Source organism: Anser brachyrhynchus (assembly GCF_964034855.1).
Source record: "Anser brachyrhynchus genome assembly, chromosome: 5".
Lineage (NCBI taxonomy): Eukaryota > Metazoa > Chordata > Aves > Anseriformes > Anatidae > Anser > Anser brachyrhynchus.
The window spans coordinates 4,820,225-4,846,643 of record NC_137699.1 but is presented as its reverse complement, the minus strand read 5'-3'; the positions used below and the strand labels follow the sequence as shown (position 1 = coordinate 4,846,643).

The window sequence follows — 26,419 nt, the reverse complement described above, 5'->3', positions numbered from 1 at the left end:
ATTTAGATGAAAATAAAAGTCTAAATACTAATTCTGCAAATGGTTCTTCCATTATTTTTCCTTAATACAGGCATTTGACCAAAGTTCAGGGCATAAAAACTCAATATTGTTTTGTCTTATTACCAAGCCTAAATACAGGGAGTTAAAGCTTAAAGCATATGGTTGTTGGGTGATTAAGGAAATCCTTAGCATTTAACTCTTGCAAAAGGACACATGAGTTTATGCATATAATTTGTCAGTGAGTTGATTGCCATATAAAAATGATTGGTCATTGTATTTAACAATTTTGAGGTGATTTTCTGTTCTGGAATGGGAGCAAAATGCCTGACAACATTTTTCAGAGATTTTCTCAATTGTGAAGAGAAGGCTTTAGGTTACATCATTGAAAAATGTGACCTTTTCTGAAATCACTCTACCAAAAAGCAGGTGTGTCTGGATTCATTTGGTTTGTTCCAACAGCTGAGTTTGGGATTGCAGCAATTAAGTGGCCGTATTTTACATCAAACAAAATTTTGTGCCTATTCCTTCCAAATAGGTATCTAGTCTTGCAGTGGCCTATTCATAAGGCCAAGTGCATTTAGTGTATGCTTGATTATCTTGTCATGCTGCTTTTAAACCTTTTCTCTAAAGTAAGTGATTTTTCTTTCTCTCTCTCTCTTTTTTTTCTTTTAGCATATCCTTACTTGGCCTAAAGCTAGTGCTTGATGTTGTATTCATTCTTAATGAGGTTTTAGATGAGTATAAAAGGTAAAATGCAAGCCTTTTACAGGTTGTATTCAACCTATGCTCTGGCGGTGAAATCAGTGTAAGTTTTATCAGAGTAAATGCTGAGTTAAAGACTTGAGGTTTTATTCCATTACTTGCCATTTGCCCTCCCACTAGCATAATTTGCTGAGACTTTACAAATGATGTTCTCTCAGTAGCTCATAGCAGTTATTCTCAAGCCTTTGATTTAAATAAATCTTCCTTAATAAAACTTTTATTTTATTTTATTTTATTTTATTTTATTTTATTTTATTTTACTTTATTTTATTTTATTTTATTTTATTTTATTTTATTTTATTTTTTAAGCGGATAAGAATTGGAAATGATCACTTAGATTTTTAATTTCTCTTAATTCTATTTAATTAAATTCCTCAAAATGGGAAACCTTATTTAATATAGTGATTGGAAATGATTTTGTAAACATTTGCTTTCATTATATGTTAACTCCAGATTAGTTCCAAGTGCCAGCATGCCTCTAGTACTTGGAATAAAAACCACTCCTGATATCCAGCTTTCCTGGGGTGTTTACATGTGTCCCATTCAATGCAGAGACAGATAAATATCCATTTATAACAGAAAAGCCTCATCCACATGGAAATAAGCAATTCGGCTAACATATTTTATGTTAGTAATATTTGCTTTCTACTTCTTCTTGGCTATTCATCCTGTGATTTCAGCTGAGCTCTTACAGAAACAGTTCTCTGTCTGGCTATTGAGTAGGATTACAGTTGTCAGCTTTCAATCAAAGTTTGACGGTAATTATTCTTAAATTGCTAACTAACACTGTGACCCTGCTTTTGTACAGCCCACAGTTTCAGTTCCCAAGTTTTCCTCTTTTATCACCTTCAGAGAGCATCTCTCTTTGAGACAGAAGCTGTGCTCCCTGCACAGAACATAAATGCCACGGTAAAGAGTCAGTGATGTCTCTTTATTAGAATCCACAGCTTCCTGCACTCGCCCCTTCTAAGGCTCCTGACTAGAGTCTGTGTTGGTCTGTGTTTAGCGCTCACCAGGATGCCAAAGAGAGATCTGTCCCAGGCCTGACTGCAAAAAAGCCCTGATGTGGAGTCCCCAGATTGAGATTTCTGCATCTCAGCCCCCAAATGCAGGATTCATTTGTACTTTGGCCTTTCAGGGGAAGGAGCAAGAATGCTTAATCTGGTTCTAGCCTACAGCCTTTCACCTGTGGAACTCTCATTTTGTGTGTTTGCTCTGTTTTGGAAGTGAAAAGGCTTCACAGAAGTTGTCACAATTTGGCTCATGATTAGGTTTGCAGACACTGCTATGAACATTAGCTTCCCGATATGAAAAATATAGGGTCAACTTTTAACACCCTTATTTATATTGCTTACAGCAGTACTCCCTCATTTGTCTTAAGCTGTAAGAATCTAAATACACAAGAAAATACATTTTTTACACTAACAATAAAATTATGATTATTTGTTCAATCATTTTTAACAGAAACTATCTAGAAAAGCATGTTTCCTTCACTTGCACAGAAACGAAACAGCTATCTTTTTTAAGAATCAAACCAGTGTAACAGATGAAATTTAGTGAATGTGCATGCTGAAATATCATTTACTCAGCGTAAGAGGCATGCCAAAATATTTATACATATTATCTTAATGCAACAGTTTTAAAGGAACTATAACAGAGTGTGAAGAAAATACCATATATGTGGGCAGAGAGAGTCCCCATCTTCATTTATACTAGGCTATTGTTTGCAATTATTCACAATAGTTTCTGCTGTTAGTAAAACTGTACTTTGAGCCATTCACAGAAGCTGCAAAGGGAATGGCCGAGAGGCCACTCATGATCTACAGCACACAGCTTGGAAAGCTGATAAGTAAATACAGGAATACTTATGTTGAACCACCTATACTGAAAGTAAACTTGAGCTTGAAGAAGAACGCTGCCCTAAAAAAAAAAACACAAAAACAACAACAACAAAACACACACACACACACACACACACAAAAAAACACGAACAGGCCAAGGATAGACATAGCTTTCACCATATGGTACTGGAAATCTTAAAGTTGTTTTCATATTGACATAGGAGTAGGAGGATAAGTGGGGGTCTTAGGTGTAAGTAAAAGTGTGATTTCTTGTGCTGGCTACCTATCCCTGAGTGAGCTGTGCATGGTATTGTAGTAGTCATGCCTCTCAGATTTCTGATTTTAAGTCTTTTGAGCATTTTTCTCCATTTTCTTAATTTTGAAACCTAATCCTTAAATTCTAATGGCTATAAATAGGTGTTTAGTCTGTTATAATAAGGACATTTTGTCAAAACACTGAGCACAGTGGGTTGAATGATCCATAATAAAATTTTGTCTGGGTTAATAGGCTGGCAAGAAAATGTATACAGGAAGAATGTCCTTTATCTACCTTAATACTAAAAACCCACATTTCAAAAATAGACTCAATTTTGTCCCTGCTGAATAGTAAGCAGCTGGAATAGTGGTCCAGGCTGAGTTTCTGGCTTAAAATGCTGGACAGCAAGATTTTCAATTTTAGTCATCCTTGCAAATAAATGTCTTTTCAACTTGACACATACTTAAATCTGACACAACAAGGCAAAGAAGAAAGCCTAATATATAAAATCATCATACTTTTTTTTTTTTGTAAACAGTCAAATTTATGCTAAAATAATCTGTTTTAATTTTTAATTTTTAATTTTTAATTTTTTAATTTATATTTTTTTTAGTTGTCAATTATTAAGGGTTAGTCCTGAAATGCCACCACTGTGGTGGGTGAAAACCCCTTTGCAATACCCCTATGTATTCTGGTATGGGCATAAACGGTTGTTCTACAATTACCCAATAACTTTGTTAGTGAGAGGATAATTTTATAAGTCTAGCAAAAGTATGGGACCCTGAGCAATCCACAGCAGATGTCACTTTGGATCAAGCTGAGAAGGACCCACTTTGCTACGCTATCTGTCGTGATACTTTTGCCAAGAACAACACTTTTTTAGGACTAAACTCAACATTTTACAAACATGTTCTTTTCTTAAATTTCTTTTTTTCTATGCGTTTCTTATTGGAAGTAAAATATGCTTCTTGCTTCAGCAGGGTATATTCTTTTGATACTGCCACTTTATTAGTAAGTCAATATTGTTTTATTTCTTGTTTGGAAATTAATTCTAATGTAGTCAGGAAAAAAAAAAGATAGGGTTTGCTGTGAATGAATTTCAGCAATGTTGGGTGAAAAATGTTGTGTGGTAAATATTTTATCCATAGGTAGTATGTTTGCTATTTACCTTATTTTATTTTATTTTGCTTTTTACCTCTCCTAACATAGGAATCACAGAAATCAGTAAGAATAGCATACCTCAGAAAATGCACTTTTTAAAGGTACTGTCATGAGTTGAAGATATCATTTCAGTTTTAGATTTAAAAAGACTTTTAGTAGGAGTATGTGGATTTTAAACAGAGAATACAGGGACGTCCCAGTTGTCTAATGTCTTATGTAGATGTGGGATGAATCTGGGCACCAGATTATGTCCAGGTAAATTAAGCGGATATTCATATCACTCAGATATTTTCTGGCCTATTTTCCTGTCATCAGTTATGCTGAGAAAAGTGGACTTGTATGGAGAATTTTCATATGTGCTGATGGATTGCTTAGCTGGGTTTTGCAGAATGAAAGCATTCGAGTTGATATTGGCTAGACATTTTACTTAGCTGTACCTCTTCTTCTGTGCTTTTGGGAAAAACAAAACAAAACAAAACAAAAACACACATATGAAAAATACCTTTGGTAGCATCCTTTCTTTCCAAGCTTCAGGTCAAATGAAATGGAGCAGTCTCATTATGTAAAAGGTGGCTTCATTAAGCTTCTCAAGAATAGGATCTCTTCTGTTATTGAATCCTTCATATTAACAAATAAACAAATAAACAAAAGCCAAACAACCCAGGTTTCCCTTTCCTAACCATGAATTTATTTTCTTATTCTATGGTAATAAGCATAGTGGTCCTTTTCCATTCTGGATTCCAGATTTTCTAGTGATAGTACTTTATGCATTAAAGCAAGAGAAGCAATAAACAGCTTGTGGAGAAGAGCTACTCCCAGACAAACATATACAATCTACTAGTCTCTTTTCTGAGGATTCCCGGGCCATAGGGATGTTTTTCCAGTTACATTAGGAGGTATGCTGCTTTTCAGTGTCCATTCAGATGAATTTGTGATAGCCAGGCCTACATCTTATGTATGTCATGGTCCCACTTTTGGTCATGCACGTGAGTGCTGGGACATAAGTTGGTCCATGAAAGATTATTTGATTCACCAAGGAAATTAAAATCCCTCATAACTTTGCTGTAACTTCTATTTGATTTTGAACAAACGGAGAGTTGCAGTAACACCTATAGGGTCACCTTTTTAGAGACAATATAATGGAAATTGCCCTATTGCTTTTTGGTATATCTGGTTTGCCATGAATGTGAAATTAGTATAACCTGTTGATGTGATTGGAATAAAAAAGAAAGCTGCCAACAGTAGATACATAAGAGTAAGAGTATCTATTCTGATTGGGTAGCTATAAAATTCCTTCTGAAGCCTTTTTAATGTTTCATTTTTGCTACATTTTATTTGTAGATTTTTCACAAATTTATCTAGAATCATAGAATACATGGAAATTGTTTTGTTTCTTGTAGATACTTGTGCATGCAGCTGATTTATATTTTTCTAGCTGAGTTCTGCTATTATTAGATAAAGTATTTACACTGGACTGGTCTACAGTTTTTCCATTTGCCCATTTAAACCCTTGAATGACTTTCAGTTTGTGCAGTTCTTCTGTTAAATCACCTGCCACTCTTTTTTAACCATTTCTGATTTCAGAAAAAATGGGGCTCAGAAAGTCATCCTTGCCGGGTTTCTTAGGAGTGCCAATTCACATAACACACCTCAAATATAACAGCCATTTAGTGATCCCAATGCTACAGCTGCAGAGCCAAACAGAACAGAAAATAGCAGGGATACCTTTTGCCTTTTTTTTTTTTTTATTCTACATTTTAATTACCCACAAAAGTGACAATATAATATACTGTTAGTTGAGCAGATCCTCATTCTTTCTGAGATTATCATTTGGCCTCAATTCCGTAAATGTTCATTATTTTTGTGGTGTTTAAACTTGACTTGTCTTCATTAGGGACATTTCAGTCTTTGGGGCAAGAAAAAGAAGTGTATGTGTGCTTCCTAATGAAGGCAGAGTTTGGAGAGTCTTGCATTATCATTGAAGGAACATTGTGCTGCACCATGTATGCATCCAGATCAGAGAGAGGATAGGTTTTCAGGAGGAAGAACATTCAGTCAATTCTACTTGCTCCACAGAGTAGCCTTATCTTCCTTTCTCCAGCCTAAACAATGGATTTAGTGTTCCTCACTGAGGGCATGATTAAAAAACTCCATTGAGCCTGATGGATATGCTTCATGTACTGTAAGAGGATGTTGGTTTCCTGAGAACTAAGTCCTTTCAAATTACTAAGATGCTCTTATGCTGTAGTCTTCAGAGGCATAAAATGCCATGTTATATGGTGTTAATTCATTGAGGAAACATATAGAAAATTCAAGTTTTATATTTGAAAAATGTTAGAAGATGCTTTTTTCATCTCCACTGTAACTTAGAATAAGGTTTAAGAATAGTTTCCAAAAACTACCTTGCATTATTGAAGTTAAACCTTCCTTTTCTAAGGGCAACTAAATAAATTGAGATCTGTACCAAGTCATCTAAGCTATCATTGTTCTGTGTGATATCTGAGTTTTTAATGAATACAACTGGATGGGATGACAAATTCTTTAATGCTTGACAGCTGAAAAAATTAAGTTAAAGATTTTGTTCCATGTCACCTGTCTGGGGTTATGTAATTTCTTTCACTACTGCTGTGTTGACAAGAGTGCTGCTACTGCTCAGATACTACAGCATTGTCTTCTAGTTTTTTGTTTTAGCGAATAAATGCATTTTCAACATCACTAGCAAATACTTCCTCCTTCCTGAACAGCAATAATAGTGCTGTGCAGATCATATACTGCTGTGCTTGATGACGATTTGTCACCACCGCCTTCTGTGCAGTCCGCAGCCCTTAGTTACCACACTTGCTCATTGTTCGTGAGCTCCTTCTGCAATATTGCACAGCCACTTCATAATCTGTTCAAGACTGAAGCAAAGATTTATGTATGTCATTATTGCCAATGGTTAATGCTTTCTAGTCCATCTTTCTTCAGACCTTGTTTCACCTGGGACTTTTCCCAACACATGTTTCTTCAGCGCTCTGTAGATGGGTATTCTCAGCTCATAGAAGAATAAGAATATTATTGTTTCTAGAGAACACTATGTGTTGGGAGAATGATTTTTGATAGAACTGTTGATTTGTCTCTTAATTCTTAAATATATTGCTGCTATTATTATTAGTCTTTAATTTCAATTAAAGTCTGTTTTAGGACATTTAATATATCCACTGACAATACTAGGCTTTCTATAAACAAAAAAGTTTGATTTTTTTTTACCCCAGTTTTTTTAGCATTCCTAGTCTGATATTATTAAAAATTGTAATTAGAATAATTTTGGAAAGAAAACTGTGTGAGAAATTCCTGTGGTTGAGCTTTTAAGGGCAAATTGAAGAACTTGTGCTGTTTTTAGCTGAAAGAGTGGAAGCAGAGATGCAGCAAATGCCTGTGGTTGGGAGGATAAGGAGTCTGAGGCAGAGAAGTTCATGTAGGGCTCAACTGTTCGGTGATATTGCAAAACTGACGAGACTTGGACATTACTGGTTGCTTTTTTATGCTTTTCTGTTTAGTTTATAGCTCAAATACTATGTTATCTATTGTAAAGGGAGGTGAACCTGTTTTCCTTCTCTTTTTTTTTGGCTATGTAACTTCTTTCTATTTTTGGCCATAAAAATACATTTTCTGATGCATGTAGTCCTGCTACAGCATACGTGACTTATTCTGTCACAAACTCATCTGTTTTTTCATTCTTGTCCATATTAGTCTGGAAAATATCATCTACTTTTGTATATTAGAACCAATATAACCTTCATTCTTTAAGAAGAGTATATGATCTAAAGAGCAGTAAATGAGCACAGATAGACACGTACCACGAGCCTTGTTTAACTGTTAAGTATATTCAAATGATTTTCCTTGCTTTTCAGTCATTCCCTAACTCTTCTTGACATTTTAAATTTTGTTGTTTTCTGGTAGCTTAGGATCCATCCAAAAAGTATTTGTCCTTGCCTGTGTTTTCTCTCTCAGTGCTTTCTGTAATGCCCTTACTTAAGACACTAAAGAAAACTGCAAAATCTGAACACGTTCATTGAAAAAATGTTGAAGTGGCTTGTTTCTGACAAGCAAAATCCTTGATGAGTATCTCAGGTATGAAATACAATAGGCAGAAGCCTGGAGAGGACTGGCTTTAAGGAAAAAAGAGATTCCTGTCAAGCACTGAGACTGAGAAATTCAAATCATAATGCATGTTTTAGAAAATGGAGGATACATGTAGCATCGTTAGCATGACAAACTAATAAATACTGCTTTCAACTGCAACCTGTTTAAGATCCTTCTGATATAAGAGAGTAGCTTATATTTTGACATTATGTTGTTTCTTTGCAGGAATCAGAGAGTAATAAGTTATGTTCCATATATTCCTTCCGAAATACCTCTACCTCACCACACAAGCCCGACGAAGGAAGTCGTGACCGCACTGAGCTAATGACCAGTGTTAATTTTGGAACGCCAGAGCGCCGCAAAGGAAGCCTTGCAGATGTGGTGGACACACTGAAGCAGAAGAAACTAGAAGAAATGACCAGGACTGAGCAAGAGGGTATGTGTTGGATAAGACTTATACAGTTTCCCCACCCCCTACAAATTTTATGGCATAAGGAATGTGTTGGGTATCAAGAGCCAGCAAACTGCATAATTGGCAAAGACTAAGATAAAGTTATTCACGGGTTACCATGGCAATGGTAGTTTGAGATCCATTAGGGATTTTAGACCAATATGTCTGTTTTATAAAACTTTCTAAATTGTGTTGGTTGTCTGTAAGTAGAAGCAAGAATGTTGGTTTAGATGAAAACACTTACTTGAGAGGTTATGATGAATTCTTAACTGGTTGTGAGTTGTGAGGGATGTTTTTCAGTGGTATTTGATCTTTTTCTTCCAAAGACAAATGTTTACTTTAAACAATAGGAATGAATAAAACATGAACTCTTTTATTGTGCCTTAGAAATTTTCATCAGTTTTCACCTGAATGACCCAGTATCTGTGTCCAGGAGAATGGGAAACAGCTTTGAGTGTGAAGAGTACCTAGTTCTGACCTATATATCTAGATCTGCAGCCGAAGAAATCTTTTTATTTTTATTTTTTCTTTTTTACAGTCTGCTCAGATATTGTTACATCTGTTAAAAGAGAGATAAAAATGAGGACAAACCTTGGAGCTGTAAGGCAGTTTATATATTCAGTCCTTCTTCCGATATTCTCATCAACTTTGCTAAGATGTTTTTCTTGGTAGATACTAAACCGAATTGGAGAATGAGTTCATCAGCATATATGTGCACAAGGTCAGGGCCCAACATGAAATTCTCTCACCATGTCAAGTAGAATGAAGTCTTATTTGCTTCTGCAACAATATCTTATGGTCTGTGAGTTCATACATGAGTTTGAACCAGGGAAGGTGTAGGAGCAAAAGGCTCTGAAATAGATATACAAATACGAAGGCATCTGTGGGGATTCTGTTATTTTGCCAGTGTTGTTTTGTGGCATTAGAAATATCCCAGGAGGAATATTAGTAGTGTAATAGATCCACAAGGCACTGGCACTGTGTGATCTCTCTTTTTTCTTTGAAATATGAATGAGTTCAGTATGATCTCAGCTATCCTCAGCTTCATGATCTGGTCACAGCCTTCAAATGGTGCATGTTAGGATCCGTTGGCTTCACTTGGTGAAGCAGATTTCACTACTTGATACTGAAACAATAATATGTTTAAATATGGAATGAAATCATGTAGGGATGAAAGTATGCTTTCAAATTTCTTGGCACAATTGTTAAATGCCAGCACATAGATAAATGTGTTCTATAGGTGTCCTTTCTGAAGCTGGTGAAACATCTCTAAAGAGAGAACGTCCCAGATTCTTTACTACCATCTGTCTGTTTTCAGCTGTAAAGATCACTCTTTTAAAAATTGCTTTCTTAGATTTGGTGGTTAGACTGGGAAAACTATTTTAAATGTTACTTTGGCAAAGTTGTTTTTTACAGTCAGTAACAGTCGTTCAACACTCCATGCTAATCAAAGGTCTTGGCTCATACTTTGCTGCGGGTGTATACAAGTTGCTGTTGATTATAGTGACACCACTGCTAAAACTTCTCCAGGGGTGTACTGAATGGTGTGCTAATAAAAATGTGCATCAAAAGCTTTAAAAAGAGTATCATAGTAAGGATTCAAGCATTTTGTAGCTTATTTTCGTTGAGAGTTTTCTGCACTTCCTTAGTATTAGTATACGCTAGATGATTTAAGAGAGGTATGTGCACAGCAAAGAGGTCCCTTTCACTGAGTCTAAGCCTTCCATGCTGTATATTCTCACCAGCTGTGACATAAAGGTCATTTCTGATCTATAAAATAGTCCTGCCTCTTTTGGGCCACTATATACTGGAAAACTATTCTAAATTCTCTCCGTAAGTTCAAAGGTAATTGACTGTGTCTACATGTTAAGTTCTTCTAAATCTATCAAGTATTTTCAGTAGAAAACAACCCTCAATCGCTCCAGATAATTATTGAAAGTCTGACTGGTACTATATAAGCTAATGTGGAAAAATAATAATACAAAGATTGGAAATTCTTCAGAATTTTATGCTTAGGTAATACAGTGGTTTTAAAGTTTTGTGTAGATAGAAATACCAAAATTCTTGTCACAGATTTGAATACCTATTTCAGTATTTAGAAGTTTCTCTGAATTAAAAAGAAGCAAGCTCTCCATACTTGTTTGATTATCATAAAATAACATTTTAAAAATAATTCCTATTTTATGATTCTAATCTTTGTTGTGACTGGGTGCTGCAACTGACTCTGCACTGAGTCAGTTGGAGAAATGAGGTCTGAGCTTATGAATATGTTTTTGCCATCTAACAGTCTATTTTAAACTAGCTAATTAATAGCCTAATTGCACATATATCATATATGATGCTCTTCAACACCTATCATTTAAAATGGGTTCATCTGGGGTTCTCTTCTTTAAATGGTACGGTGTCTTGATCAGTCACAAAATTGCTTACCCAAATTGAAAAACACCTGCTGATTTTTAGAGCAAATAGATAACATAATATAATTGATTTAATGAAGGTAATGGGGAACAAATATCTATTGCTGCTGTATAATACTGCGTAAGTTTTGTGGGGCTTGAAATCCTGTATCACTCCTTTGAATAAATGACTAGTTTGTGTTAGCATTTTACAGGGAGGAGCTCCATGAATATAGATGTAGCTGTGGGAAATGGGCTAACCTGAGGTCATATGTCAAGTTAATTGTACAGTTAGAAGTGGAATAAAGAAGTCAAGAATTCCAGTCATCTGCTCTAACCTCTGTGCGAGTACGGTAACAAGTCTCTTTCACAGTAATTACTGGAACTTTCTAGTCCATCTATAGTATCTGAATTTGAGTAATATGAATTGCTGGTGTCAAATACGTAAATATTTTGCAGTACACCTTCAAGTGCTAGGTATCTCTTATGCTTGTATATTCTGCTTGAGGTCTCTGCTGTAGCTCGTAATATTGGAAAAAGAAATACATACTGAAAGACTTTATTGTGTCTAAACAGATATATTTAATCAGGGTCCTTTAGCTTCTGAAAATAAGTTGTCTAATGAGAATTTCATCTGAGCAGCTGTGACTGAGGAGGTCAGCAGGCATTGCCTAAGAGAATATGGCCCAGCTGGTTAAATCTGGTTGTTGTAGTGATTTAAATGGTCAAGTGCTGCTTGTAATCCAGGACCGTCTGTTTGTAAAGGAAAGAGTGAGTGCTTCAGCATAATGTACAGCTGTTTTAATCTCTCTTTAATAATAGTGCTTCAGCCAGTGTCATGTCTTGTGAACGTGAGCGCCTCATACAGGGTTGAATATACGTTAGGTCAGTTTCCAGCGTTATTTGTAGTTTGAACGAAAACTACCTACATCACAGGATAAACAACATTGTTTGACTTCATGGTCCAGTATTGTCATGCTTTTTACATTAAAACATTCCCATATCCTAATTTGTAATGAGTTGGAAATGAGAAAATTGATGAGAAAATTCTAACCGTAAGAAAAAAAATGCTACAAATATTTAGGGTTAATTTGAGTATGTAAAGACTTTGCTGACATGTGTTCTCGTAAGATAGAAGAGGTCAGAAATGAACAGGTGTCTAATTTAATCAACAACACTAGACTCTAAAGCCTTTTGGATAACTTCAATATATTTCTCTTCTGTTTTTCTGTAAGAAGAATGATTGTTTTGCTGGTCTTTTTCCTTGGAAGTATCCTCCAGTAAAATCTTTACAGATTCAAATGAAGAGCGTGTGTGAGATAGTATGGTCAGACTGCTGCTCTCCCTTTCTACACACCTTCAGTGAAAGATGTTTCTTTCAGAATATTGCTTATATTACTTTTGCGTGACAGATTTACATTGCCAGGCTGCCTGGACTCTAGACTGAGAATTGGCTTCCAGACAACTATCCCACTGTACTTCATCATAAGCCTCTACGAGCAATAATTAGTAGTACATATCTTGTCTGTAGCTAGGAGAGCAGATTTCCCCCTTTCAGATCTGGAATGCTAGGTTGGCAGGTCAGCTGGCACTTCTGGGCTGGAAACTGGGCATGTCATTTCTGCTAAGTGCTAAGCCCTCATTACTCTGGGCCTGGATTCCTAATTCACTTTTGACCTTGATTCTCTGCAATGTATACAGTATCATTTTTCAACCAAGCTCAGCTCAGAATTCTAGCACAAGCTTTTTATAAACTGCTTCCCATTCTTGTTTCCTCCTTGAAGACCATAGTTGAACATTCAGAGAGATCAAAGATATTTACGTATGCAAGTTGGAATAATGAACATCTATATAAAGAGCAGTATATTCATAAATTCCCATCTATTCTGTGTCATGTGCACCTGTTTGTACTGTCTCTCCATGGATGGAAATATGTAACTCACACAGATACATAATACGTCTGAAGACGGCTAAATTAAAAATTAAGGATTCATATGTAATATTCATTTTATATGCAATAGGGAAAACCTTGCTACAGTACTCTGTAGTAGTGGTTTCACTTTTTTTCTGTTTTCCTGTGCTTTTTTTTTTTTTTCCTCCTTTGAGCTTCATTAGTTAATAATAATTGAAGGGTTTCTTTTATATTAACTTAAACTAGATTAACATTTCCCCCCAAAATCTTTGTCATGTCAGTAAGGACAGTATGCTCAGGTTTTGCATGCACAAATATGTACAGATTTCCTGTTGACTTCATTGAGAAATAAAAAAAACCTATCACATACTGTGTTTTATAACTGGATATCGATAAACCATTTGAGCTGTCATTTTATGCAGGTTTTTTATTTTCTATCAGAACCTGTGTGTGCTCTATCATATTAACTGAATGAAGAGTTTCAATTTTGTATTTTTTGTTTGAAGCCTCCCCTAGCTGAGAACAGACTGAGTTCAGGCATGTACTCTTGTTTTCTTGTATACTTTGAAGCATATAATCTTTGAGGGCTTTATGTGTCAGGAGTTCCCTTCTGTGGATCAAGTCTAGAAGTGAGCTATTGTGGTCCATGAATATTTTTAAATGTTTTTCAGAAGTTCTGTTGATTTAATTCAAATTATCTGTCTTGAGGTGTGATCTACAACCACACTTTCCACTGAAGAAGGCATAGTCCCTGGTTGTCCTAATGCACCTGGCATTTATAAACCTCTGTCTTTATTATCCAGTTCTCTTGGTGCCTAGAGATATTTTTTGTTTGTTTGTTTCAGGGTTTTAAAAGTGTTCCTGGGATTTTGTATTAGGATTATTCAAATGAATCGTTATATGTGTGTGTGTTTATATATATATATATATGCTCTATTTTTTTTTTTTTGTGATAAATTACTATTACTGTTCTATTTTTTGTAATACCTATGAAATACTGAAATACTGTGAAGTGGCAACAGGGATTCCTCTCAGCTAGAAACAAACCCTTTAGATGTGAAAAAAAATACACCTTCTTCAAAGTCTTTTCATCTCCTTTGGTAAACCTTGCCATATCTTCTTGGTACCAGGCTCATTATGCTTCTTTTTTCTTCTTTAATTATTAAAAATCATATTTGGTTAGCAACTTTGCAGTTGGTTATGTATATAGAGAAATGCAATGCATACCGCTTAACTTGATTTTTTTGTCAGAAGCTGTGTGTAGCAGCATCTGGGTCCTGACTGGGGCCCAGGAATTCTTCTGTTAAACTCCAAACATGCTTTCAAAAGGTCCCTGCCCCAAAGTCCATGCAATGAATGGATGAGTCAGATTGGGTTAGAGGAGGGAGATGCGGCACATTTTCCTAAACGGTTGCTTTTGCTTACCTCTCTACCATATAATTAGATGCAACTCCCTCTCTCTCTCTTCTCATTCAGCGATGTTTGTAAAATCACACTTGTCACTCCTTTTTCACACAATTTATGTTTCTGTTTTAGAAAAAATATATTCCTTTGTTCATGTAATATTTAGGGAAGCTTTATGGATTTAAAAATTTCTAGTAGTTCATTTATTGAAATGTGCTGCTAATTTCAGTGCCTTAATAGGTTAAAGTAATTTGGGAACATTACTGCAAAGAAAGTGGTTTCTAAGGTTAGTTCCCTGGTAACTAAAAGATGATGCAGCCTACTTCCTTTCTATCTGAGTTGCTTGCTTTTTCAATCAAAAATTTATTCTTGTTTGAAGCAGAAATAACTTCAAGGAACTTGCTTTAATGACATTTATAACCCAATATATGTTTAGGTCACTTTTTCTTCCAAAGGCAGATACAGCTTTTGTAATCTCACACTATCTGGTCATTAATACTTTGTCTCATATTTTTATTTATCCTTCTAGGTATGTGAGAATATATGCATTTTTGATTATGTCCTGTCTTATATCCTTCAAGTCTTTCAGAGTACTGCTTCATGATTAAATGTTATATCAGAGATTTTATTTAAGAAATTGGAACATATTGTCATCCTTCCACCTTCACTTTTATTATCTGGCTGTCTACAATATAGTCCTGCTCAGTGCTGTAGCATTTGAGTACCTGGTCATTAATCACAGACTGTGTGTGGATTCAGTATAATAATTCTTCAGCATTTTTCAGCATGTCTCATGCTACATTTGAAAGTTTCCTTTTGGTTTTCTTTGCTCACAAAATTTGATTGTGACACAGAAATGGGGAACAGAGCAGGCTTTTACATAGGTAATATGAAGAATGAGATCTGTATGAGTAAATCAGTAGATGATGGAGACCATCTTTTTTGTTAAAAGCTATTACAGTTTTCATGTCCCTTCAGTTTGTAGTCCTAATTCAGGATCATTAACAAAAACGTGGTGAGTGTGATGGTAGCATTTTTCATAACAAGATCTGCTAGAAGTCGAATGGAGATAGCCACATGTGAACCTGTCAGGTCAAAACAAACCTTGGTTGCTCTCAGGCAGTATCTAGATGTAAGATCTATGGCATTTTGTTAAGATTCTACTTTTATGGAAGTTCTGTTTCCTGGTACAGGTTGTTTTCTTGTTGAAGATTTGTACCTCTGCACCTCTACAAAACTGTTGCTTTTTCTAATTCACAGAACTGATCATAGCTTGAATCCTAATGTGGAGAGAATCTGAAATCCAGGTCTCAATTTTGAAGACTGGGACATCCCTTTTAGCTAACTTCTAAGTCTCTAAAGTATTTTTGGGCATATTTTCTATCGCCATTTTTAGATGTTCCCATTTCAATAGGGAAATGTCTTTATTCTGCTGAGTATCTGAGATGAGTAAAATCATTTTCATTAGTACAGATGGACTTTCAGCATTTCCTCATTGTCTCTGAACTTGAGTTACAAGCTAGTCTTGTAGACAGGGACAGATTAAACTGAAACAGGCTGGGATCTTCTCAATGCCAGCATCTGCTGGCCATTACAACCAGTTTCTCCCCAGTGATTGTATTTTCCAATGTCCTTCAGGACTCAGCTCATCTTTTCCTTTAATCCCACTGTACCTCTCAATCCTGGACACGATTTAATTAATTTTTTTACTGTGTGATAAATTGTCTCATTGTTACATTTTATATAATTTTCTACAGTATGCTTATCCACCTTTTTGTCTCCTTTTAAGATGTGGTGTAAGTTCTGCTATCTTTACACTCTTTGTATGTTATGAGAATCATGAAGACATTATAAAGAAACATAGCTAAGAGACAACTTTTTCCTTTGGACCATAAGAAAGGCAAGTCCAATATGAATGGGTACAAATAACATTGGGCTCTGTGAAGAAGAATGCAAGCGATTAAATAGCTGTAAAAATATGGCAAGTTGCTTCAGTTGCGTGATCTTGGCAGCAGATAAATAAATTCAGACTTCATTGGTTTCTGATGTACTGTGACATAGGCGTTATGATCAGATCATGCTTTAAAATAGGAATTGAACTACTTTTCCTAGTCATCAGATTAACAGTAGGGACTAGATAGCAATGCTTCCCTTCCTTATGTTGCCAAGGTAAACATAAAAAAAAAAAAGAGGAAAAGGTAGGACTCGGACATGGCCGATCTTGTATGTCATTGTCTTTTCAAGTTCCGGAGGGTGAATGACCTCAGATTTCTTTGGTGATGAACTTTAGTTTTAGTTAGTCTTATTTACTTTGCCATTCCTGCTGTTTTGCAGCCAGGTCTAAAAGTGCTTTAAGTGCTTGTGACTGGGGTAATGAATGAAAATTTCTTTCCAGCACTGAGAGTATTGCATTAGACTGAATAGTCACCTTACTTGTAAAAGCACTATTAGAGAGGGGCAGCTGTAAGTAAGGATAACGATTTGTGTCCAGTGCTTATTTACTGAAAAGTGTAAATGTATTATTTATTGAGAGCTCTCCAGACAGTGCTTGTCAGAATAAAAATGTCAACTCTAAGCAAAATGTTATAATACATAATAAAAACGCTAGGTATGCACTTTAGAGATACAGCTAATTAGATCTGCTTTTCTTAAATGACAGTAAAAATGCTCAGCAGCATATACATTTTAAATGCTGATATATATATTTTTTTGTTTTCCTATACCGTATTTGGTTTAGATACCTTATCATTACTTAAAAATAATTTTGACAACTTTATTTGGTTGCCGTAAGAGAGACAGAGGCACTTGCTATCTGTCTGCACAAGACAGATACATGTTCAGACTGTCTTGTTCATCTACCGGAGAGCGCGCCTCTCTCATCTCTGTGCTTTAGTCTGCAACTCCAGGATGCCACTTCCATGAGGGAAACCTGCCTGCGGTGGAAACAATAAACAGTTCCTAAGATTATTCTTTAGCCATGCTAATTAACCTCAAACTAATATTATGTTAAGGAGACTAAATCCATTCAATGTCAGTGTTACTTCTGTGTAATATTAAATGCAAGTAAGTGTTAGGAGAAAAAGAAAAAAAAAACCTTTATTTTTTTTGTCCATGTAAAATAATTATACAATTTCAGTATTTTTAGATGCCTTTATTTTCACTGAAATTTCTAATGGGAAAAATTGGAACTTATGAAAATAGAGATCTGGAGTATTTTATAATGTGAGGGAGGAAATTAGATTTTGAATTTATCATTTTTTGTAAAAAGAGTAAATGTAAGAACTTTGTAAGAACTGCTCAGTTCAGCATAATAAAATTTAAGATGCTGTCATTAAAAGCAGCTTTCTTTTTTGAAGTATATTGGCCAATCCGTGAAAGTTCCCTCTTGTGATCACTTCAGTGGCAATGTATGCATGTTCCTGCACCCAGTTCGCTGTCGTTTCCCAGAGCGGGAGAACCAGAGGACAGCTGAGGAAGGAAGGTGGGTCCAGACACCACTCAGAGCGGCATCGCCTACTGCAGGTTGCTCGGGGCCACATCCCATCAGCTTTGGAGTATCTCCATGGATGGAAATACCATGGCCACTCTGGCAACCTGTTCAATGTTTGATCGCTCTTGCAGTAAGAAAGGTTTTTCTTATGTTTAGAAGGAATATCCTGTATTTCTGTTCATGCCCATTGTCTCTTGGCCTCTTACTGGGCACCGCTGAGAAGAGTGTGGGTCCGTCTTCTTTACTCCTGCCATCAGGCATTCATAGACGTTGGTAAGATCCCCTGGAGCCTGCTCTTTTCCTGGCTAAACACTCACAGCTTGTCCGGTTTCTCCTCGTATAAGGGATGCACTGATCACTTGCTCATCTTTGTGGCCCTTTGCAGCACTCTCTCCACTACGCGTTGTACTGGGGAGCCCAGAGTTGGATGCAGCACTCTGGGTATAGCCTCAAATGTGGTTTATTTTAAGGTTCTGCAGTTCTGCATTGTACGACTGATCTGATACCCTTAAAGCCAGGAGGGGTTTGACCTGAGCTTCAGAAGTGGCAGGTCCAAGCTGTGGCTTAGTGAGACTTGCGCGTGTAATTCAAGTTCTGGCCCTGCACGGGTGCTCTCACTTCCCAGTCTGTAGCTGAAGAGAGCAAGTAAAAATCAGGAACAAAACATAATTCTGTGTTCTGAGCTACATGTTTCTATGATTCGTAAGTGTATTTTGGATTGTGATGAATCCTTTTAATCCCCGTTTATATTTAGGCATCTTCCTTATTTGCTCGTTGGCATGTTGATCTCCAAACTAAAGCAAGAGTTAATAGTTACACGTGTCAAAATTCTCCTTTTTTGGAATGTCTTCAATAACATAAAGAAGTGCTTGTGTTGCTAGAGTTCAGATTGTGAGATTCATGAAAAGAGTACAGTAGCCCTTGTTAAACACAGTCGTGAGGACAAGTCCTGTGTAAACATCCGCAGATAGCTCCTGTTAGCATTGCTCTGTCCCGACTAGCAGCACCCATTCTGTTGCAGTCTCGGGTCCTCCTTTAACGTGGGCTGCCAGTCAGTAAAGCCATGCCAAAATGTCTTGTTCTACAGTGTAGCATTTTGGAATGTGTCTAATAGCTGTTTTCTTTTATTAATCATAATATATTTTTAGCTTTACTTACATAGGTGCCCAGAGTTCCTGGGCACAGTGCCCTATTTATGAATGTCTGTTTATTTTCATTTTCCTTTTTATTAACTGCTTTACTTAATGCTTTACATAACCGTTTGCCATATTTTGGCGTGAAGTGATAATGCACTGCTGCCTGCTTACATTTCTAAAAGAACTATGTGACATCACCTTCTAGAGTGAATCATGATCTTCACTGAACCTAAAAAAAAAAAAACAAAAACATCTTGAATGCTCTTCTGTCTTTTATTTGTTTGAAAATGTTGAAGCAAGCAGGCTCTTTCCCTCATCTGGAGGAACTCTGAACACTCCAGTATGGAGAGCCTGCAAGGGCATCAAAAAATTGGAGAGCCCTGCAGTGAATTTCTTGTTAGTCTCACACCTTAAGATTGAATTCTGCTTGCATTTGTAATGATGTTGTATGTGCTAGGGGATATGCATGCAGACAGGGTTCTGCTCTTTCTACTCTCTCTTCAAATTTACCTGCGTTTTTGATGTGTAAAACAGCTCTGGTTCTCCGCATAGGTTTTAGCATTCCTTATCGTATCTTAAATATGTAACAAGCAGATTACTTTTAAATATTTACAGTGAAACAAAAACTAACACATTGGGCAGAGGTTTGTTAAAATGTCAGAAGAACTTGCCATAGTGAAAAATAAATATTGAACCACTTTTATTCCAAAGGTGACTCTATTAATTTCAGTGGAATTACTGCAGGAGTAGGATTTTTTTTCTGAAAAATATCTGTCTAGATCTTGCATCATAATTTTATTATTTTCAACAGAACTTTGAGTAGCCCTGAAGTAATTTTATAGATCAGGCATACGCATGCATTACTAATTAAAATAAGTTTCCTTTGCTTCAGTTTCCTCTGTGGACTGTGTTTTTAGCTGTTTAAATGTGGTTGTTGCAGCTTTATTAATGGGTTTTATTACATCTTCGGTTATGCAAGGAATTAAAAATGTAGCTGGAGCATGGGTTCCTCCACGTTTCAGTCTATCTGTTGCTGCTGTGTTGTTCCTGTGAACAACAGATACACTGAATGAGTAGACAGCGTATCGTGTCTGTTGCCTTTCAGTGCCTGTGTATCTGATAACACAACAGACAGTGGCCAGACATATAACCTCAAAAATCAAACCAATTCGTTAATGAACTAATAAGGCAATGTAATAAGCATCTCCATTCAGTCATTTCCCCCAGATTTTAGTTATTCCTTTTAGCAAGATTATCTAGTGCTGTATCAACAAATTATTTGATGACAATAATTTGGCTGATGAGAATACAAGGAAAAAGGCCCAATCTAATTAGCAAAGACTGTACATTAGGTGGTGAAGCATGGCTAATATTTTAGTTTTTATTGTCAAACCACAATTTGCAACTTTCTGTGATTGGTTTTGTCTCCCCCTCCCCCTCCAAGCCCACTAAATCATGAAAAAAAGGCCAAGAAGAGACTACAGGACTTGAAACACAGTGGCCCTGAAGTGATGGGAAAATGGCCAAGATGTCACAGCTAATTTCTGACCCTGCTTTATAAGTTCTGCTGTTCCTTATTCCCCTTGTCAGTCTGTGAATCCCTGAGGCTGTACAAACTGGCCTAACATCACTCAGCTCTGGTTTTATATCCTCTTTTAATAATGTTGAGTCTATTCTGTCCAACTTTGATTCAGACAACCTGCTTGTCTTGAAAAAGTGATATATTTAATCAGTGGCTCTGTCTCCAGCATAGCTCCCACTGCGTGAGACTAGAGCCAAAGAGTAGTGCAGTGGCCTGTCACTTCTGTTTGAATAGGTAATGTGGAGCCGCTCAGCCGAAGAGACAGGAGCTGGAACTGCTTGTTAGGACACATGATCAAAAGCCACTCTCTGCTTTCTGCCAATCAAGCCTCATGTCGCCTTGTGGGGCAGACATTAAATAGATTTTTCTGCCGTACGCTGTGGGCACTTTGCCAGTTTGACATGTGAACTGTTACAAAAGATACCAGAGTTTCCACTGCTTGCTGACTGCTTTTAAATATTACCAAGCCATTGCTGTCCAAGTAGAATATTTTAAATAATGGATTATGATAAATTTCCACTACTCCTAGGCAGTCTCTTCCTGCTCCCAGCAGTTCAAAGATGTTTTTAATACCGAAACCCTAAGTTGGTTTCTGGAAACAAACAAGCAAACAAAAACTGTTGAGCGGCCCTATGGCAAATAGATCTGAACAACACGGTTATTGTCTGAGAATTCTGGTGAGTCGTCTGCTTTCACTGGTGTCGTTGTGAATATTGTTTCTATTTTTGGTCTTTTAACATAATTTAATTGGATTTTCCTAGTTGAGATCATAGCACAATTTTATTATTATGTTTATTTGGAGGGATATTAAAATCGAGTTGTTTTGTAAATGAGGTTGAATTTATTTATTGTGTTTCTTGGCTGCTGGTGCAAATATAACAGTCTTGAAGTGGCTCTGTAGTTGTTTTTAGTTATACTTTCCCTTGTTTTTTTCCTCTTTGTCTATTACCCTTCATAACCACCTCAGCTCTTGTGCCCATGGCAACAACACTCAGTGGTGGAGGCTAACAAAGATGACATTTAGGCTTTGCCTAAGTAATGAATATTCTTTTGTAACTTGCAGGGCCACTGAATTTATGCCATTTTCTAGAGGTTCCCAGTACCTAGAAAACTGCTACTATAAACGTGGTTATGCTCATGTTATCCGGATATTTGCTTCTTTGTGCTTGCGGTTGCTGATATAATATCTTTTTTTTCCTCCTTTTTATTTTTTATTTTTTGAGTAAAACATTTCTACCAAAACATACCATGGCAATCTAGTGGAACTCATTTAAACAGTGAGCTACACATAAACAGCTGCTCCTTCAATAAGCCATTCTTTATAATACCCTTATTACCTTCTAGTGTCTCAAATTCTGATTAGTCAACAGTGCTGATTACTGTATGGCATTCCACTGCCCATCTTCCTTCTGCTCAGCTGCTCATGTCTTAGCTGTTATGTGATTACAACACAACTTGTGCATTGTTTCTCCAAGTTGTTCTTCATATTGTATATCTTAAAAAAAAAAAAAAAAAAAAGAGAGAGAGAGCTCTTGAGGAGACGGAAACATTTATTTTGAGTCACCATAAATTCTCTGAAACTTTGCGAATTGTTTTTGTACAACTGTGATCTTCACAGTCTGTTGGCTCTGTAACTTAGCAGAAGGATGAGTAAATTCTCTAGATTTACAACAAGGATAATCTATAAATACATCTCAGTTAAAAAAAGACTTTAGAATAATGATTGTTAGTTATTGTAAAATTTGTAATGTGGTAGAGCAGGAGAGACAAAAGAGTGTTTTGCTTTTTATTTTTATTTTTGCAAAATGAAACAAAGCGCACACAGCTTTGGCCTAGCTTTGCTTTTGCGAAAATCAGGGGGTTCAAAAGTCAGTAAGGACAGAGCTAAGTGATGGCGAAGCAGTTTGGATAACCCACCATCAGTAACATGTCCTGAGTTTCGGCAAGGGGTGTAGTGGTAGATGGAAAACACAGAATGAAAATGGGAAGAGAGGACATTGTGTCCTCGGTGCTCCAGAGTTTTGCTTTTTGGTCGAAGCAGCAAACACAGAGGTTCGTTAAGGACATTAAAACTTTGTTGACTGGTTTATAGGTAAATAGTGCCATAGTGAGAAGAACACCCTTGCTGTGACTCCAAAGCCCCCCGCAGCTTCCTTTGGTGCAGCCCCTTAGAATCAAGTCCTGGTGAGTACGAAATGCTGACACACTCAAAACGCAACCCCATTAAAGGCCTTAAATCTGTCATTGTGCTCTGGAGCCTGTTCTGAAAATAGCAAAGCTCTTTTTGTAAATTAAAATCGGTGTGAATGGGAACAGATGTTGACATGCTTTACTTTATCTGCAGGGATCCCTGTCAGGGGGGAGAGGGTCAGTGAGGTTAGATGGTAGGAATTACTGCAAATGTGCAAAAGACAGAGTAGTCTAATATAGACATTGTCTTTGGCTTTATGTGGAGCTGTAATAAGAGCCAGTGGTTGCTTCTGGTGGCTGCTAAGTCTGTGTATAAGGAAAGAGGATTGTGTAATACCTTTAATTCCTTGGAGAACGCTATCCCCTTTTCTATCTGTTTATACAAGGAGAGGGATGCTCGCCCTGCTTTTCAGAACTGCTGCACTCAGATCTGGATTCCAGGAGATCCTGAGTGACCTCAATTCTCATTTACTTTGGCATTACCTGAGCTCTCTCAGGACCTTGGGCAAGGTTCTTAGCATCTCTGAGGATCAACCTTTAGAAAGCCTATGTTCAGTCTGACATTGGGTAGTGTTTCTGGTATTTCAGCATTACTTTTTAAGATTTTGGGTGAACTCTCAGGTTGCATTAGAGTCATCATCAACTTTTAATAATTTTTGAAATAAAAAAGCATTGTATTCTGAAATGTGCAATTTATTAAACAGCTTTACAAGTCACTCTAAATAAATTCTCATTGAAGATTTTTCCTGATTAAAAAAAAATATATATAACATAGGATGAATTTATTTATAAGAACTGTAATAGTTTCCCTCAATTCCTTTTATATTTTAGGTTACCTTATAATTTTCTAAATCTACATGAACAATAATGATCAATTTTGTCAGTATTATTCACACCTTTTATTAATTTAGCATAGATGAATAAATGTGAATGTTGTGAAGAGTTGATTGGGAATAGATTTTAAATCTGACAGTTAGATTACAGGGTACCTAAGAAAAAATGGCTCTTTCACTAGGTACCTAGTAATTTAATTCTTGTTTGAAATTATTATAATTTATTACAGTGTGTGGGTCCTAATGAATGTCTACTATTAAATGAAAAGGAGAAATTGAAATTATGAAATTCTTTTAACTTGTATCTTAAAAATCCTCTTAAACAATTCAGTAGATATTAATAAGCAATGTGCTTTTCTTTCCCTTTTATGTGAGTGCAAACAAAAACATTTTTGCCATTACAGAATGACATTAGATGAGTGCTGCTGGAGATTCTTACTTAGGTTTAAGACTGTCTTAAAATAGAATGGAATGATTTCATATGATGAAAAATATCTAAAATTTACTATTTCATTTAGACATTTAGACCTTAACATAAGAGACCTTCAGAACTTTTGGAAGGCAAATCAAAATCACTCTGTAGAAGTTTTGCCTTTGTTAGAAATGCAAACGTGTGAGGAGAAATCAAAGCTTTTCGGCTACTAAGAGAGTCATTCATCAGGGTGAGAGAATATAATGAACATTATACATTTATTATCTTTATATCAAATTATTTTCCACTTTCATTATTGACCTCATTTTGAAAAATGGGACAACTTGGGGAAAATGGGTAGGTATTTCCAAATAAACACAAAGACTAGGCTATAGAGACATTTCAAATAAATGATGGAACACAAATTGTGAAGTACCTTCATTGAGAGGCTGAACACACATTAGGAAAGTCTTAGATACAAATTATATCAGAACATACTTCTGTAGCTGACACAAGATGAGGCCACTAGTGGGGTTATGTTGGGATTAAATCTGTTTAAAGAATACAAGGCCTCTGGTTCTGTCTGAAACATACCACTAGAACTGAAACATACCACTAGATTATGTGAGCATTATATAGGCAACTAATAAATAAATAACCGTTTCAGTGGAAATTCTGGTTGTAATTACACTGTTTACAAGTCAATAGCAGTTGTGGCCATTGCAGTTTACTGGTTTCAGACTGGCTCAGGTAAAATCAGGGTTTTGCTCCTCTGTACTGTTTTTTTTTTTTTTTTTTTCTTAATCTCTTCCTGTATCTCTTACTGCAGATGATTTGTATCACTGAAACAACATGAACCAGTATCTCTCTACAAGGCAGAAAAATGTATTTCTAAGCTGAGCAAGTCACTAGAGTTGGCTGCTGCTTCTTCAACTATTTTCTTTAAGTCACAAACAATACAGTTACTCTCCTCAGTGAAGTCAATTTAGTATGAGGAATAAAATATTACCTCTGGCTACCTGTTGCTCTCTTGCAGCTGACAGATGGAGCACCAGTTGGATACTCCATTTTAAGGTAACAAGGTAGCACTGTGTGCTTGCATCCTTTGAGATGCATGTGTCTTTTCTTCTGGTAAGTGAATGTGGGATATTATGCCACTCCACATTTCCTACTGTGTTGCCAGAAAGGAAAAGAAAAGAAAAGAAAAAGCAAAAGGAAGGGGGAAAAAAGATGAGAAAAGAAAAAGAGAAGAGAGGAAAGAAAAGAAAGGAAAAGAGACAAAACTTCTTGTGAAGAAGGTGAAGAATTTTTTCATTTTCACCAAACAGATGTTTTGAAGTTCTAGAGGCTGTAGCTGAAGCCAGTATTTTCAAAAGTAACCTGGATTTGAGAATGTACTTTTTTTTTTTTTCCCTATTCAAATTACAAGGTACCCAAAAGCACTGTATTCGAAAAAGACATTAGGCACAGAATATAACTTATGTTAACCGTTTGTGCTCTTTCTCACTGCACACAGTTGTGGCAGAGAATCTGATTGCGTGTGAACATTGCTATCTAGCAGATAGGATCTGTTTCATGCTACTAGTAGAAAAATAGTGACTGAACAGAATTTGTTCTTTTCAAACTTCTAAAAATACTTGGGCCTTTCTCACCAGTTAGGAATTTTTATATGTTTACTGTTCTTCACTATAACCAATTCCAGCAACTACACTGTTGCAGTTTAAAAAAGAAACAAAAAAAAACAAAAAAAAAAACAAACCAAAACAACAACAAAAAACATGCTAAAACAGGAGCTGAAATATCTTTAATAGCAAACATTTTGAATTATAAATATGACTTATGGCTAGTGTAATGTTGATCCCCTTTCTTAGGCATATTCTGACTAAGGATATAACAGAAAATTATTTTCAGTAAAATATGTAAGTAATACGAAATTAAATTATTTACTTTATTAAACTTGTGCTTTTGGGTCTTGTTTAAACCTTAAATGAATGTGGAAATCTGAAAGAGATGAGATTAAAAGGTTTAAATAGCTCTAAAATTATATTTACATTAGTGCAATCTGTCAGTTTTAATACTAATCTGCTTTTTTAGTTGAGATTGTATTGTAAAAAACCACCCAGCGTGAGCTAAAGTAGCCCAGAATATTTGCGTGATGAAGCTTGTTTGTTCCTTTCTTAATTAGTCAGAGTTCTCAAGGAAAAGTTCAGTTCAGTGTTTCGATATTAGCTGTACTTCTTAGAAATGACCTTGTGGGGTAGAGAAGCATGGCACAGTGGCACTTTCCAGCTGTACACATGGTATCCGTCGGGGTACAATCATGCTCAGTCCCAGCACCGCAGGCTTGGACATATGTTGAGTTTTATTTCTTTCTTCTGACATTAATCCTATTCACCAGCTGTTCTGCCAGCTGCCATTCTTCAGCTTGGAGATTACATTTTGGGGGATACCAACAAACGCCTAGTTGA

At 36.1% G+C, this 26,419-nt stretch overlaps 1 protein-coding gene across 33 annotated transcripts in view; it reads left to right on the top strand.

The window, feature by feature from the left end:
* SOX6 (SRY-box transcription factor 6) overlaps nt 1-26,419 on the top strand; it is a 484,589-nt gene that overhangs the window by 155,098 nt on the left and 303,072 nt on the right. For all 33 annotated transcript variants that reach the window (XR_013952300.1, XR_013952301.1, XR_013952302.1 and 30 more), the window contains one exon: nt 8,371-8,581. Coding sequence is in view for 29 of the 33 variants with exons in the window: in XM_080595801.1 (XP_080451927.1) it covers nt 8,371-8,581 (211 nt within the window). In the remaining 4 variants the exon portion in view is untranslated. The remainder of the gene's footprint in view (nt 1-8,370; nt 8,582-26,419) is intronic.